At 42.3% G+C, this 17,835-nt stretch overlaps 1 protein-coding gene across 5 annotated transcripts in view; it reads right to left on the bottom strand.

Annotated features, from left to right (window-relative positions):
* The window catches only part of HDAC4 (histone deacetylase 4), a 308,518-nt gene that overhangs the window by 20,163 nt on the left and 270,520 nt on the right, over window positions 1–17,835 (bottom strand). For all 5 annotated transcript variants that reach the window (XM_075679990.1, XM_075679992.1, XM_075679989.1 and 2 more), the window contains 12 exons: window positions 14,739–14,861; window positions 13,698–13,821; window positions 12,901–13,066; window positions 11,586–11,718; window positions 9,210–9,486; window positions 7,438–7,739; window positions 6,464–6,513; window positions 6,269–6,336; window positions 5,576–5,730; window positions 3,377–3,432; window positions 2,336–2,423; window positions 1,270–1,389 (listed from right to left, as the gene is read on the bottom strand). In XM_075679990.1, the coding sequence (XP_075536105.1) occupies window positions 1,270–1,389; window positions 2,336–2,423; window positions 3,377–3,432; window positions 5,576–5,730; window positions 6,269–6,336; window positions 6,464–6,513; window positions 7,438–7,739; window positions 9,210–9,486; window positions 11,586–11,718; window positions 12,901–13,066; window positions 13,698–13,821; window positions 14,739–14,861 (1,662 nt within the window). The remainder of the gene's footprint in view (window positions 1–1,269; window positions 1,390–2,335; window positions 2,424–3,376; window positions 3,433–5,575; window positions 5,731–6,268; window positions 6,337–6,463; window positions 6,514–7,437; window positions 7,740–9,209; window positions 9,487–11,585; window positions 11,719–12,900; window positions 13,067–13,697; window positions 13,822–14,738; window positions 14,862–17,835) is intronic.

Below are 17,835 nucleotides of genomic sequence, written 5' to 3'. Positions count from 1 at the left end.
TAAGCGTTCTTGTATTCCTTCTCCATTAGAATGAAGTCAATGTGGTTGGGATTAAAACCTGTGACCTCAACAGGAAGGCACCACAACCACTCAGCCACTACAGTGGGCTCATGACAACATACTCTGAAACATTAGGTCAAGATCAGCTACCTGATGTACTGCTAAATCATGATGCAATTCACTTGCAACTAACACTAACTATGTGAGCGACTGATGGAATGCAACCAAATTGTCTTTGCTAGTCTTACCATTCACAAAGTACAAGCTACAGTTGAAACTCGATCTAACAAAACCTAATTTTACGAAATTCCCGATCTAATGAAGCAATTTCCATTCCCCAGCAGGCACCCATAGGCTTCAATGTTGTCAACAACCTGAATTAACGAAATTAACTAGGCCGCACTCAATTTAACGAAGCTTTTCCTGAAATAAATGAGTAAAAAAGCGGTAATTTCTTTCTACTTCTTACACAGATGGGTTTTTCTTCAAGCATGCGCTCTAACGCTATTAAGTTAAAACATCTGGGTGCCCTAGTCATGGCCTTAGCTTTATTTTGGTGAGGCTGCATGTCGCAGCCATACATGGAACAGTGGACTCAACGCTGCCTCGGAAGGGGCAGCGATGGTTGCTTTCGTTATTTCATCGTTTATGTGACAGATGTCTGGATTAGCGGTAAATACAATGCCGTGGTAGCTTTTGCGTCTCGCTACGTTACAATTTTAGATCAAAGGACCAAAAATTCCTTTCTCAATCTTACAAACCTCCCAATTTAATTAAATAATTCGAGAGCTGTCATCACTTCGTAAAATCGAGTTTCAACTGTATACTGTACAGCAAATTTTCTGTAATGCAATCTGTGTTGCAATACATGTATATTGTATTGCCATCTACTCTGTACATAAGCCACTGCCACAGCTTTTCATCTACATTGTGAACAAGGGACGCGTATGGGCCTCGTAACATCAATTGACATTATTTACTTTTGTTGGCAAGTGTATGTTTTATTTGAGTTATGTCCTTTCATTGTCACTTTCCGTGGTACACTGGTCTATGTATTGTAAGGAGTTTTGAGGTTGCCTTTCTCTCAGGGTAACAAGCAGATCTGTGACAATCATATTATTTGTCATGGATTTTTGAGCTTGTTGACATTCTTTTCTCTGCTTACTAAACTTCAAACTTATGAGAATAGGAGTTATGGCTAGGTAAGTTTGCTTTCTCTAATACCATAGCTTAGCTGTTGTGAGCAGTTGGCATGGCTCACAGCCTTACCTCCTGGGGATCACCAGTGCCAGGAAAAAAGTTGCCATCGTCATGTCGATGAAGGGAGATGTACAACACATGTGGGTCATCGTAAAAGATTTGCTGCAGGCCATTCCCGTGGTGGACATCCTGAAATGAAGCAATGGTTGGTGGAACAAAAACATGCCAATAAAAAGGAAAAGAAGTGTGCTCATCAACTCCACGATAAGACAAGCTAGCACAATACGAGAGAAAGAAGGCCTGCTACTCAGTTTCAAAACTTGGGCAAGGGGTACTTCTGCCATAACTGCCAACATTCTCTGCAGTGAACGACTTTGTTCATCTATGATGCAAACCAAACCTTACAAAACTCGTTAGTGTTCGAGTATCTGTGTCTCTGTTGGTACCGAAAATAAGAAGTTCCCATAGCCTCCGCGCTCAGTAACACTTTTTTGGTGTGTCGTAAAAGCACTGCTACAACGCTCTTGCAGGATAGGCTTTCTAACCGCTTCAGGCACTGATTAATTCTACCCATTGACAATTTAGTTTCATTACATTTGTTGTCCCTTCAGAATCCTGAAAAGCATACAACCTCAGAAAGAATCAATAATTTTCAATTCTTCAGTGACTTTTGTCAAGTTTACAGAATGTGGGTCGACTTCATGGGATAACTCTCTATGGGAACGTCAAATATAAAAACAAACTTTTTGATGTATAGAATACATGGAAAGCACCTATCCAGCTACTTGAAAAATATGCCTGATGCAAAACATTGTGGAAAAAAATGAAAGATGTCAACTCACTGCAGGACGAAAAACTGACACTAAGAAATAATACCCAGCTGTCTAACTACCAACCAGTTCTACTGAAGCAGTTTACATATATTATTCAAACTTGCAGCAGAGGTCCAATCAGAACTACTTCAGAATGTATGTGACACTTGTTAAATATTATTTTCTGCACTGCTTTTGATTTTGATGAAGTATATTGGCATGCACAATTGTGTGCACAGCACCTGAAGTGAATAAAATTACAATGAATATTGAGGAAACAAAGTGACACGATTGAAAAATAAAATAAATGTTAGAGAGCATACCCAGTCAACCACGAGAATCTTCTCCATCTTGAGCTTTTGCCGAAGCTGCTTAGCAGCAATTGCCACGGAATTAAAGAAACAAAATCCCCTGGAAGACAGAAACACACATTGTAAGACCAGCTCCAATTAAAGCAGGCTAATCATTCTTTTTTGAGCATTTTGCTTGGCTTGTTACAGGAAATGGAATCACTAGGTTTTTGCATGGGGTGGATTAGGAAAGATGGGTGTCCAGGAGTAAAAAGTAAAAAGAAACTGCCAACTTGGTAAGAATCTTGTAGCATGCCTGTCTGAAATCCCATTGCTAGACCATACTAATACCCAACAAAATGTACATCATCAATGTGTTATGTTGCATATTCCTGCTGTACAAAACAAGTGCACAGGTTTTTGTTGTAGTGCAGAAGCTATATCTCTGCAAATGATCAACCCTGGCGAAAAATTTCGGTTGCAACTGGTGGCAATGGAAATAAAAACGTTTGGCTCCACATAAACACCATGAACCATGAATGACTCACCTCATTGGGGCACACAGAAATCATGACCTCAAGAAAGAGCTTCCACAGTGACTGTGTTAAGGGATTCGTGGGCGACTTTAAGCGCGGCACTTTTTAATATTGCTCCTTGACTGATAGATTCCAGCTGATAAATTCAACTCGATGGATTGAAGTTGGTATTTCACTATGGGTGGCAAAAGCTCACAGTAGTTCTGTGCTGTGTGGTTTAAGGACATACAGCCAAAAATTCCAAAGTGCAGGGTGTGCATGACCAAAGTCACACAATCAAACAGCTTGCATTATTAATTTGTATTTACACTCCAGAACGTTTTTGAATACCTTTGGACAGTGACTAATTGCTGAATTGATGAGAGTATGGCACCTATCGAAGACAGCACGGGGCAAAAGCCCATTCAAGTGACAACTGTCTATTGGCCATTTCAAATGTCTGCGGTCAATACAACTTCGACTGTTTCATGTGAATTTAAGCAAAAGAATCAGTTGCAAAACTGTTGAGAGTTGTAGACCAAGCTCTTGCTGGACTTACATTGCTTGTTTGAACTCTGCATGGTGACCAGGAGGGCGAACCACAGCAAAACCATTCTGAGCATATTAAAAAGGAAAAGAAAGAAACAAAGCAACAAATTATTTTTGCAATTTCTGGTGCACAAAGATCAACAGCGGAAAATACAAAACAATAGAATAATATCTCAGGAGTCCACTAAACTGCATCTTTAATTAACTGCATAATAACTTTCACTATTTGAATACGGAATTGAGGGTTTAGGATTCCTCATTGAGTTTCATTAATTACTCCTCGGGAAGGTATGACATATGTCCACACAAATGAATATCTGCCCGAGAAATGAAAAGAAACATGAAAGACAGAGGTATATTGGCGGCGAGGAGTTACGGAGTCGCCATCTATCGGAAGCGCCTCGCTGGCGTAGTATGAGGGATCACGCGGCGCGCTCCTAATAGGTTTTGCTGTCAGCGCTCACTGAAAACACCACGCGCGAGCTCTCTCGGACATTTCTGTAAGTACTTTCGAAACAAGAGAAGTTGTTTACTGTCTAAATAATAATCTGGCAAACTGAAAGCACACAATCGTTTACAGACGCTATCTCTTTACCGAATACGTACAGTGAACGCCACTGCACGCGGTCGCCGCAATGGAGTCTCCCGAACCGGCTTCTTGCGTGAAAGGTAGGTAAACGCTGAGAGCAAACTATGTGAAATACGTTCTTATAGTGTTTGTATAATTAAATGGAGCGTAATAGAAAGAAGCCTCAGTGCAGCGATCACGCAGATTCGCAGCGACCGACTGCGCGTCTGCATGCTTGTCCGCGCACTATTTCGCTTTCTCCGCGCGCGCGTTCTCGCACCGTGCCACGAGCTTTAGGCCGCAGAATATGAGCATTTGACAGTATACAAGCAACCATTGTTGCGTGGGCGCTATCAGAGCTGTTAAAAAAAAATTTCATTCTAGAGACTTTGACGCCTACTTCACCTACTTTCACTGTAGAGACTTCGATGTGCCGTCGCGACAATTCAATCTTTTTTTTTTCTAAATTCTTGGAAGTTTCAATATTATTTCTCGAGTTGCGTCACACTGTATGTTTATCGGTGTTCTCAGCGTGCGATTTCCCGCTGCTTCTTTTTTTGTAATCCAGGGCGTTAATTCATAACACAAACATGACCATATGCCATGCTTTCTTTTTTTAAATGTGCTTCTGACCGCTCCCTTTCCACTCCAGTGAACTTGCCAGTATCTATAGCATCGACAAGTTCATAGACCAAACCATCATGACATTAGTCGGGCAGCGGACTCGGACGAGCGTCTCAGTGCGCGTTTTCCGAACATCGCAGTCCCGGCGCCGTAGCAGAAATCTTCCTCGCGTCTGTGCTTGCTGCAGACTCGAGTTGTAGCCGATGACTGTCTGCCGGTTTTATGTTTCGCGAGCCAAGCTTCACGCAGCTTCTTGTCCTGTGCCTACGTATGAATAAGAGTGACACTGGGCTCAGTTGCGTACGTCCGGCACTGCGGCACCGAGCAGTAGCCTACCATGTTGCGCGCCTTCAAAGGCAGCCACTACCTATTGTAGCGCTTTCAAGCGTTGTAAAGGAGACACTCGAAGCGGGAAAATTTTGCCACTAAATGAGGACCGCAGCGTACGAGGGAATTCAAACACGTTTTCAGCTTGCTTCGGCGCTCCCGAAGCAGCCGACGCGGCCGCTATGTCCACGTGATCCCTCCTATCATGTCACGCCGACGGTGGCGCCAGCTTTTCCAGTGGTGGAGCTCGAGGCCAATTCCCTACTGTAACCAGTAGGGAATGTATGGGAGTTTTTGCTTGTTATCTCCATACTTTATAAGAATCATGCAAAAGTTGGTGTATGCAATTTATAGCTGTATTTGGAAAAGCAATACAAAAAACCCCAGTCAGCAGGAAAATCCCCCCAAATTTTCTTTGTTAGGTCCTCCTACCTTTTAGCCAAAAATTTCACTGCATCTTTTCAAAAAGGTGGCCACATGTGCCAAGGATTTATGAATATGAAAGTTATAGGTGAAGTTATCAATCAAATGCAGGAAGAAAATAGAATGTATCCATGCACTTACAATTCAGTAAATTTTATTGACTGACTATAAGAAGGCACAGCTTTCGCACAGGCAAGTGTGCAGCCTGCATATGCAAGTATAATGCTGAATACACCAGCATTCACGTGAAAGAAAGTGTAGGCTCACCTTGGCTTCACCCATGGCCACCTTGAGAGCAAGGTCCACCACACAGCCAGCAGCCATACGCGCTGCACTGGCCGAGTGTAGCTCATTCCAGGTAGTGTCCGAGTCCACACCAATGCCTCCACATGGCAGCATCACAAAGCTTTTAATGGGAAGCTCTGGAATGCCAAAGAATTGCCAGGAACCACATAAGTTGGCATGCTCTGCTGTACATTGTTTTGAGCAGAGTGAAGGAGACATGCATGAGAGCATTAATAACAGAAACACAAGCGTCACTACTAACTCTTGAATGAAAAGGAGGTGACAGAACAGTTCATACACTTTGCGCATGCAATTGTGACCCACTTTTTTATTTATCTTTTACTTTTCATTTTATCAGGGGGGTTTCCAAGACGTTTCTTTTTTACATCAACATCAGCATGGTTATGTTAGGTTAGGTTAAATAGGTTCATTATATGTGGGGGATGCGTTATATGTAAAGGTGTTTGCCAGTTTTGCAATTGCTACCAAAACCACGAATGTCTTGCTAATTAATGCAGTCATGCTTTTCCCAGGCCACTGCTACCAGAACATAGTGTTCATGAACATTATGTTCATGAAAGCATGGTGTATTTTTCCACTTATTTGTGACACTGGGAAATGAGCACATAGGGAAATTAGAAATGCCACAAGCTAATGATACCAAGACAGACTTACCTAATTTGCTCATTTCCAGTTTCTGCCTGTTGAGAGGATTGGTACCAAACATGAAGGCGTAGCCCTCACTGCACATAAAAAATAAATAAAAAATAAACAGAAGAAAGCGACCATTGTAATCTCACATCCAATCCCTTAAGCGCTCGCACGCTGACAGTGATGTAACCCTTCATTTTCCCATAGATGGGTACTTACTCGTGACACGACTGTATTTCCTCCAATGTGGCTTTTCGTGATCGGATCCTCTGTTGTAGAAAAAGACAAACAAAATACTGATTTTTAGTATTTCCTCCAGTGCATCTACAACAATTTTGTGCACAAATGGAGCTGCACCAATTGCGCAGCTGAGCAATGAATGGTTCAAAAGTAAACCGTTAGGCCAGGTGAAGGAAGTGATAGCATCACACTTTATCACCATGATCTGTGCACCTGCAAGTGCCGTAGTAAATGTGACTGCTATCTTTATAGTGAAAGATAGGCAAGAAACACATACTACTTATAACCATTATTCTTGATCACGCATCTTTCCTCCAGGAAAATTACACATTCATCATGTTATGCATTTTCTCTGACGTGGAAGAACTATACAATGTTACAACATATGCATAATATTGTCACGGTCTTCATCTTTCCCGTAACAATATCAAGGAAACAAAGCTTGAACTCAGCTAACTCAATTTCTTGCATAGTGTTATCAGAATATTTATTGTAAACTATTCCTCACACAACTATACTCTTATGTAATGCCTAGACAAACTGTAGGGTGCTCTTAAGCATCTGTTGAAAGTTGGCGGAGTTTTCTCAACAGGCAAGATTCAGGGATTCTTGATTTTGGTAATAGGCAGCTTGTTTGGTGCAAAGGGAGTGCATTTTCTAGGAACACACCTGAACCCAGGGAGAGAGGCATATCTCAAATGAATTTTGTTAAGCTCAGAGCAACCAATGTTACCGAGGGCCATGATGAGTAGCTGCATCAGAAGACAATCACACGGGAATGTGTAGGTCTTTACATTTTCAAAAGCACAATTCAGGTGAGCAATCTCCAAGTTGGCTGTACTCGGCAAGCATTCTCAAAGGCAGCCTCATATATGAACCAGCCTCATATATGAACCTCCTTAAAAAAAATTTTTTTTGAAGAGACCTCGCATCATGATGGCTTTGCAACGCACCTCGCAGCGGGATACGAGTCCTGTTTCCTGCAGGCGTGCCCAGATGCTCTGCAGCCTGCCACCATGTTCTGGATGGCTGGAGTAGTCGCCACAGATGCACTGGTGCTTCAGCATGAGGCTGTCGTAGGCCAAGGCTGTGGTCATCCGGTGTGATGGGCTTCCATGTGGCGGAGGTGGGCTGCCCAGTTCTGACTGGTGCTGGGGGCTGCTGCTTCCACCAGGAGGGCTCAGGCTCACCAGTGGACTGGACAGGGCACGGGACAATGGACGAGCACCATGCTGGTGTCTCGTAAATGCAGAACCTGCAACAAAGCGCATTTCACAGTGCATGAGTTGCCTTTACATTGCGCTCATGTATATTGCACAGCATTTCCTGTCAATTGTCTTATCTATTTCACCCCATATCAGCCCTGTATCTGTTTAACAAGAGTATATGAATGAATGAATGAATGAATGAATGAATGAATGAATGAATGAATGAATGACGTCTGGGCCAGCACAGGAATCACACTAAAATGTGGACTGTTTGTCGCAAGGCACCAAGCTAACAGCAATGGATGGCAGTGAGCCGCTTGTGTGGTCGTCCTGAAAACTCTTGATTAGCCAACAGGACACCAAGTGTCATGCTCTTGCAGGAAGCTTGTCACTAGCATACCCATTCTCTTGGAGAAAAGGCAAATTTTTTCGCGAGGGGTTGGACAAAGTTGTACACAGTGCACTGCCAAATGCACACATTGCTGCAGCAAGGCTTGTATATATGCATCCTCTATACAAATTTTGCACAAAATCTTGTCCTTTGCAGCTGATAGTCTGTTGTAGCTGGGTCCTTTTAAAGAGGAACTTGTTACAGGAATATACAGGCAGACCAAGCTAGCAAGACCACAAGCTGCTGTTATGAAAGAAGTTTATCGTCTTTTCCCTTATAACTACATGCCCTTTTGTTGTGAAGACATTTCGTACCTTCGCAGTCCATAAGCAAGTTGATAAAACGTTATAGCATACAAAACTAATCAACAAGCATGGCCTCAAGTTCACAATAGGTTTACAAACATGCATGTTTTACTACAAGTAAATGCTGTCAACATATTATCTGGAAGAAGCCATATAGAAGATGTATACTATATCTTAGTTTAAAAATAAACAACATTTAAGGATAAAAATACGACATCAAACAGTACAACCTGGCATTCACAAAATACTGAACACACCACACAATTGAACTCCCTAGGAAGTTTATTTTTTCAAGAATTTTCACCATGTGGATAACTGACAAAGGCCGTAATGTGCTTAATTGTTTAATGTAACCATCATGATGAGACAATCAAGTGCCCCATGTGATATCCTCACCTTTTTGAGTTTTACTATTAGGAGACCTGTGCTATCACTACCGGTGGGCTGTTTTTCATCACATCTGTATTGCTGTCTGCTTTGATAATTGCAAAATGCATTGTTTGTTAATTTTCCCATAGAGCTAATTTTGCTAAATAAGCGACTTTTACAAGCCTGGCTTGCCTTATACTTTTCAAAACACTGCAATCCATATAAAAATTGAACTTTGTGATATGCTGGGCACATATTTGGTCATGTTTCATTTCATTTTGCATTCTTTATTGCTTATGTGTTGCGCTGACATCTGATCCAATGATGGACAAAAATAATACAAAATGAAATGTATCACTGGGAAGTACAGCTACTGATCTTCTTTTCTGTTTTTTTAATGTTCATTATATCAAGGTTACACTAAGAAATACGTGGTCAATCACACCACCCACCTTCCATGCCAGTGCCAAGATGGAGTGAGTGCCGGTTGATAAGGTCCCTCTGTCGCTGCTGAAGCTGCAGCAGGGTGGCGGTAGAGGTGGGAGGAGGTGGCGTGCCTTCTGCTGTGGCAGCTGACGAAGCGGATGATCCTTTGCGTGAGTCTGTGAGGTCGATGACCTCTGACTGGTCTTTCATCTCTTGTGCGACAGCAGCCTCTGTCTCTTCCTCCACGTGCTCAACCACTTGGCTCTTGCTACCCGCCCGAGTCAGCACTGTCTGCCGAATGTGCTGAGAATAAAGGACAAGAGAGTGAAGAACGAGAGTAGAGCAGTACAAATAATGGTCCATAATGACATGGCTTCATCTTATAACTGAAAATGAAAATGGTGCAGATGTAGCAAAGGTGAAGGGTGACACGCACAAAGCTGACAAGCAGCTATTTTCCTAGACAGTGTGGTAGTCTCTTCAAAATGCCTGTTAGCCAAAGCTGTCTTGGCCCTTCCTGAGCCAATTCCAGCCCTTTTGTGCTACTGATTTGCCTTTCAATGACGTACCAACTTAGTATGCTCTAGTAATTATCCTACTGCCGATACTCCCCAGTCAGCACTACTCTCAAACCAGCTGTTAAAGTGCAGTGTAGAAAAATCTGCCAAGCAAGTTTTTTAAAGCGAAACTATTTTTGCCTCTTTCTTTGAGTTTTCCACTGCTGCTGCTGCTGCTACCGCTGTTACTGTCTTGCACAGAGCATCGGGTGCAAGACATCGGGGTGTGGTTGAGAAAGTGTGTAATGTACATGGCAATGGTGTGGAGGTGTCTATGAGACCTTTTGAACAAACTCAGGAGGTGTTGTAACAATGCGCTCTAGATCTCCCTGGCCATCGCCACAGTGCCCTCTGGAATTCCCTGGCTGTCGACACAATGCCCTCTCCCGAAAGCTGTAATTAAGCGTCAGCCCCCCGCAATAGCATTGCAGAAGCTGCAGCGCTTACCTTTCTACTCAAGCCTAACAGCAAAGAGAGGAGATAGAATGGTAGAAAGAAGAGACCAAGTATGCATAAAGCCAACGTCATGACAAAACGAGTGAATAACAGCCTTGCCACTCTTTGTTTGTGGCAGCTTCCACACATGAAAGCATCGAGGAAGAAGCAAAAGGCACTGTCCGAAAACGTGCTTCGTTTGGGGTCTCTTGAATAAAAAAAACACAACTACTAGACACGGTGACAGTTGCAGGCAAACTGTAAAATAATAATAATAATAATAATAATAATAATAATAATAATAATAATAATAATAATAATAATAATAATAATAATCCAAGGTAGCTTATGGCACATTTCTGCAATTTGTGAAAAATAAACACTGGCTCAAGTTTGTCCATGTGGGCAGCTGACGCAGGGTGTGCAGATGCAAAGCCATACTAAAGCGCAGCAATGTCAAGACGACAATACGTAATCGGCGGTCTAGCAAATCAACACTTCAGTGCTTTAGCCACGATGTCCTAACCCTGCAACACTAGGATGTCGTGCTGTGTTACAAAAACCCGAGTGGCCAGCGGGTGCTGGTCCGTTGGGAATGGAACGTGGCAGCTATTTCTCTTAAGGCTGCAATAAAAAGTTTCCTCTCTTTCAGCCATGATGTGATGAACCGTGTGAGGGTGTGACAGTGGTAACCTTCTCATAGGCTGTGAACAATGGTGCACAACAATGCCTCCAGCAAACACGTCTCGCCGTGCACTCTGTGTACCACATAGACAAACACAAGTGGTGAAAGCAAGATAAAATTTAGCACCACATCATGACTGTCATCTACCATCAAAACCACTGCCAAATATCATCGATGAACACAAACAGCACAAGAAGCTTCACTTACATCTATTCCTACAGTGCGTGTGGGATCTGCATAATTTTTAGGCTGTCCTTTAATGGACAAAACCTAGACTGAGAACGCATGTAGAGGTATGGAGGGACAATTTGCAATATTAACAACCTTCCCCTCCCAAATACACTACTTTCTACAGGTCACATGCATGATTGATGAAGCCATTCACTGGGTTGAGATAGATGCTGCTGCTTCTGTTTCTTTTTGATACTGCATGGAGGCTCGTTAGTGCTCCTGCTTTTTGGTATCTATGCATAACCACTCAAACAATTATGTTTGACAACAGTGTACAACCTCTGTGTTCAACATTTTAAAAGTGCCTCTGAAAGCTGTTTCTTTTGCTCTACATGGCACATTTTCATAATAATTTATATAGCCTCACAGTTACCCAATATATGCTATGCAAGAAATCTAGAGCAAATCTGCTTCAGTCAGTCAGCTTACCCACCAAAAACTATAAATCAAAGGCAATTGTGCCCCACCGTACTCATAGTGGTAGATGTCCTCACCTGCTTAAGCAAGTTGTGCTGCTGCTGTTGCTCGTAGAGTTGTGCGTTGAGCAGCACACCCTGCGGCTGCAGCATTGGATGTCCAAGGGGTAGGGGTGCTGATTGGGTCCTGCCCAGAGGACGATGAATGGTCCTGGCATCCATATGGAGCAAGCACACATGCATGCATGGAATGCTCAACATCAACAGTCCCTCTGATATGTCACCTTCTGTTTTTCACCAGCAAGAGTGACCAGCAATAAAGTCACAGACAATGTATATAGCATCAATTACAGGTGCTCTGAATAACCCATGTGCTATGAATAAGACACAGAAAACCTTCCCTTCTCAAGAGTGTTAACACAATTTTAAGACTAAAGTTATCCAATCACCAACAAATTATGAAAATATGAATGAGGATACATCTGTTCTAATAAATTATGACTGTCGGGGCAATGAAAATGTAAATTTTGAGAAGGTCGAAGAATTGTGCATGCAACTGCAAGCTTCAAGCTGCAAATATATTTCTTTAGTTCAAGAGTAAATTATAGCAAGTGGAGAGAATATAAATTTTACATAATCTGCATGATCTCTAATTGCATCATTCCACTTCTCATGTTAGTAAGCCACAGTGCTCCACAGCAAACCATAGCATTTGCTTGAAATTATGTTGTCTTTGACTTTGAGCACACCACAGCATTTGCAGCAAATTATGTAATTTTTGACTGAAGAGACCCTCATCGAGTCACTCAGATGGTGAACGACACAGGTGCCAGAGTTTGCAAAAATCCTCCCGTGGATATCCCCTACTGCATAGTTATGGAGTTCCAGACTTGCACTGAGAAACCACAGTGGCATTTTCAACTGAATGCCAGTGCTTGACTGAGTGGAACACCAAAATACACACAAAAATCTGCAAACATATCGATGCAAGTAGCAGTGAAACAGAAGAAACACATCAGTGAGCTGTTTATACATTTGTGCCTTTGGCGTGGCTGCCACTATTTTCTGGTTTATTAGTGCCGTCCATCACTAGTAAAAATGCAACAGGTGTTATGTTTATAGCTCTTATAAGCCTTGCATTTTCCTTTCTTTACCAATTTCACACTTTCCTTCTTTAGCCTAAACAGTGCAGAAATTGCACAATGGCAATACAAACATGAAGCCTTACATGCCTATATGAAGGCACAAAGGGCACCACAGAATGTTTTACGCTAGGTTAGATTACATTATGCCAGGTTAGGTTAGGTTGTGTTAGGCTGAAGCCCCTGTTCACAAGCTTTCTGTTATGGGAAGAGTGTGATGAGGTAGTACAGGCTGGAATAAGAGTACTGACCTGTGCAGGCGTGCTTGTGCCACCTGAGCATCAGTGATAACGGCACCTGGAGGTGGTGCATACATGACTTGCAGCACATGTCCTGGAGCGCCAGACTGTTCCAGACCTTTCATCTGCTGCTGGATGTAGCCAGGACTGGTTGGGGGCGTGAACTCCCCATCTATTACTGCATGTAAAGCCGGATAGACAGCACAGCACAATTAAGGTGAACGATTACAACAGGCAGGAGCACTCAGCAGGCTCCTCACTGGCATGCTACTTAGGGCTTTAAGTGTGCCTGATTTTTGGCACAAAGTCTGCTCAAGTACTGTTAAACACAAGACTTTACAAGCATTCTCAAATCATTGTGAACACCTTCATTCATTACATTAGGCTGTTTGCAGGAACGCTGCTGGTCAGAATAGTGGACCAAGCAAATGTTAAAGTCGAAAGGAAACTCCACACTCTTAATAAGCTCCCACACATATGCATATGCCTTGACATTAAGAAACATAACAAAATTGCCATTAGGTCCATGAACCAGGCAAACATTGGGCTATCAGTGTTGATTGCCTTTGTATTAATACAAGGCTGTTACACCTTCCGAGAAAAAGTTACTATAACTACAAGAATAAAAAGTAGCCAGAACTCCAGTGCGATATGATTTGACTTAAACTTAACAACACAACAGAAAATAAATCTGGTATACAGTGTCTGCAGGCAAGAAGAATCATTTAGAGGTGCACTTTTGCGATGCAATTTAGCAGCTGTAAGCTGAATAAGCTATGAAGCAAAACATTTGTCAAGGGAACGCTCACCTGGCAATGGTGAGCAGAAAGGCAGTGACGAGTGCAACACATGTGATGTGAGTGGCATCCCAAGACGTGCAGCTGCCATGGCACGAACTTGGGCCTCGGAGACAGAGTTGAGGATTTTCCCATCCTTGGAATGCAGAAAGATGCAAGTACATTCAGCACACAGGCCTGCCATAACGAGCCAAGCTAGGCAGCTTAATTATGTAGCATAATTTTTATGCTTCAAATACTTCAGCACAAATGTTCCGTCATATGGTCTACATACACCTAGACTGATAGACAAAAGCTCCAGCATTGCAGAAAATGCATGCAATCATACAATACACATGGTACACCAAAGGAATCTTGTTTTACAAAGTCCGCTGTTGGCCTTTAAGAAATCTCTTGGCATCAACCTATATGTAGCACGAAACTATCAAAAGAGACCCAAGCAGGCTTCTCTGAAAAGAAAGCTGAAGATGGTGGATGCTGACTTCCTTTCTCGTAAATTCACCTCCACATTGCAGATCTCAGTTGCATTTGAAGAGCAGAAAAAAAACTGCAGACTTCAGTGACTGCTCCTGCTCTGAACTCATTTATTGTGACAGCAGCAGTCTCTCACAGCGAACACCCCCTTTTTCTCAAGAACAACTTCCTCATCCACGACAGTATTGCCTGTTGTGGCCTCCGATACACAAGCGCATATGCCCCCACTTTCAAAGTGTGTGTGGTATACAAAACTCCACATCATTACCAAGCACCAAAAGTGAACGACAGTGCATTGGTTAGTGTGATCGCCTCCCAACTTCACATTGCTGCAGGTGTAGGAGAGTTCAAATTGCAGTGGGCAATTTTTCTTTTTTTTTTCCCCTTTGGTAAGGGTAAAGCTGAAAATTGAGAAGTGCCCTAATGACAACCTGATGACGGTATGGCAATGAGTCGTTGTTGGCACAGTGAAGAGGGCAGACGGACACAGCACACTGCAGTTTAAAGCACCTAACTGCTGTTGGAGTAGTGGAAAGTAGGACATGAAGGGGAAGGTGTGAGAGAGAGAAAGGCACTCACAGCTGAGCTGGTGGCCACAGGGGGGCGCCCCAAGGAGATGTTGGGCATAGAGGGTGATGAGTACAGGGCGAGATCACTGCTGCCACCCTGGTTCAGAGGGTGGTATGGAGAAGTGCCAGGCTCCTGGGATGTTGGCATCATGAGCACAGATGTGTGACACAGAGCAAACAACTTAAACTTGGCAAAATATGCACTGACATACACCACAGTCACTATTGAGCTACACCAACAGATCAGAGTGACAGAGAGATGAGCAAGTTGGTTAAGGGATTCATGGTACACAAAGGCAGGTATGCACGCCAGGAAACCGAGGAGGACATCACAAATGCCAGTGTTTCCATTCTGTTCCTTATTCTTCCATACCAACAGCTCAGTGACTCGTGAGCCCTGTCTGACTGAGTTGGTTCCAATGCCGCCTTTGCACCTTGGTTTGTACAAAAAAAAAGTGAGACATGGTTTGCAAGGGAGGCTGCAGTTTATGTTTCAGAAATCACAATTTGAATGACAAGTTTAAGAGCATAAATCTTGAGCCACTCTCACGTTATAAGAGTATGTTTGTTTGTTCGCTTGTTTATTTATTTATTTATTTATTTATTTATTTATTTATCTATTTATTTATCAGCATTTAACATGGCAGCTATGCGAGGCATCACAGTGGAGTGTTCCATAATGATTAGGATCAGCTGGGTTTCTTTCAAGTGTATCAAAAGCAGGTGCATAAGCATTTTTCCATTCCATCTTCATGTGAATGTGGCCGTGATTGCTGGAAACCTAGACTGCACTGTTGTTTTCAGTTGCAGAATGCCATAGTCACTGAGGCACTATGGTGAGTCTACTATAACAACACTATTCTTCCCCTTTCCCCCTCCCCAAGTGTAAGGTAGCCAACCGAGCACATTCTTGGTTAATCTTCCTACCTTTCCCTCTTTATTTATTTCTCTGTCTCTCTCTCTCTCTCTCTCTACAAGATGAAGTGGCCCTGGAAAACGGTAATCTTCAATTCTGCAATAAACATATGGCCTATGCTCCGTAAATAAGACATTTATTAATGAAAGAATGTCAATTAGGTAAGCAAAAATGGCAATTTATGACACAATTCATGTCTGCCTCTTCATATAACCCAATTGCAAATGTAGAAATGTGCTACCTAGCTGCAACAGAATAGTTTCTTGAGGGGTCAAATGAGACAAGAATGCAAGAAACAATTTATTAAGAAGCCAGTTTAAAGTAAAAAAACAAAACAAAAACAAGTGAAGCTGTATAACTAATTGCTATTAGCATCGCAAAGCAAAATAATCTGGGCTTATAAAGCGCACTCTTTTCAAGATGTTCCCTTTGATATTAAGTTCTGCTTAGCAAAAGTATACGCCCAAACACATAAAAGTTTTCAAAGCATGAGAACCAAGAAAAAAAATTTCTTCACAGCCAATGTGTCTGGAATGAATAGATGCAGCAAATGCTTCCCCATACAATCACCACAATGTTCAGCTAAATTTTGGGTTGTGTGGTGAAACCACGAGGAAATCCCTACTTTTCTTTGCATTCTGTGCCACGAAAGCTTTTGCAGTGGCTGCGCACTGAATCTGCAGAAAACTAAGCAGCTCTTGAACCCTTTCAACTCAATACATAAACTTAGCTCGGAAGAGCTTGTCCTAACAGTAATCTGCTGTACGTTAACTTGTGTCATTCTTTAGCGACTATCTGTATAGATAGACTTAAAGCTTTCAGGAAAAGAAAAAGAAGAGAAAGAAATAGTATTGTCATAGCAGCCACACCTTGAAGATTCACTGTCTGGGAGAGGTTGCTTCATGCCAGGAAGATCCAAAATATTCCGAGTTTTCGTGCGAAAGGCATACACAAAGCCCTGGCGGACTAAATAACCCCCACGTTGAACAAGAATAGCTCTTGGCGTCGCTATGCTCTGCAACACTTGTTAACAGCCCTAGGTAAGAAGAAGAAAGAAACCCACAAAACTGGCCTTTCTTGTTGGCTCAACTCGACACATGTGCATGTGCTCCCAAAAATACATGCCACAACTTCTAGTGGAAGAAAGAGCTTGGCTGGTGGATCTAAAAACAACCCTCCACACACACACACACACACACACACACACACACACACACACACACACACACACACACACACACACACACACACACACACACACACACACACACACACACACACACACACACACACACACGCACGCACGCACACACACAAACACACACACACACACACACACCGTCTAACCAGACTTTTTGACTCCAGAGTGCTGGTATAGCAAAAAAGAAACAGCACTTATACAAAATTAAGAGGTTTGGTGGCAAAGACAAATAGATTCCACTAAATTTGGTGGCTGAAGTAAGGTGGTAAGCATCTCAGTAAACAATTGCACCATCTTGGAAAGCTTTGTGGGGAAAAACTAGCCAAATGCATAGAAATAAAGCTGTTTATGCCCACTTAAACGAAGCAAAATCTGCCAGAGGATCCAATTAAAATAGATTATAATGGGTGAAAACACTGATCACTGGTGCCCCTTCATTACAAAATTGTTTCATTTGCTGCAGAGTGCATTTATTGTTATCTTCCCACTTTTGCAATGGTGGTCACAGTGGATTCTTTTTATCAATGTGGCGATTTCTTTGAGAGTGCTGAAACATGTAATTTTCTTTATATACGAAGGTCTGCCGGTAATATAATGAACAGAAGCTATCAAATAAGTGTGGCATGGTGCTACACATATAATGGGAGTACGGAAATTTCTTAAGTGACAGAAGGGTAACACTTATTTGCACTATAAGTTCTCACTGTGTGCCCAACTGTTAGAAACAATAGTAGATTCAACAGACCTGAAAAAGCCCACTATTTAGTTCCTCTCTCTACAATCGAGATGAAAGAATTTACTGGGAACAATATTTGCTAAACGAGGAGGTCAAACAGTAAGTTCTAAGTCACGACCTTACAATGTCGCTCCACTCATGTAAGCCACAATCTCTTCTTACTCACACTCTTCTATAAAGCGTGAAGATTATTAGCAGTATGGTAATAAAATTCCTAGTCATGGCTGCACATTTAATTTAACCAAACCTGCTTT

This window comes from Dermacentor variabilis, chromosome 2, assembly GCF_050947875.1.
Source record: "Dermacentor variabilis isolate Ectoservices chromosome 2, ASM5094787v1, whole genome shotgun sequence".
Lineage (NCBI taxonomy): Eukaryota > Metazoa > Arthropoda > Arachnida > Ixodida > Ixodidae > Dermacentor > Dermacentor variabilis.
Note: the sequence above shows the minus strand (reverse complement) of the source record. Positions and strands in the feature narration are given on the sequence as shown.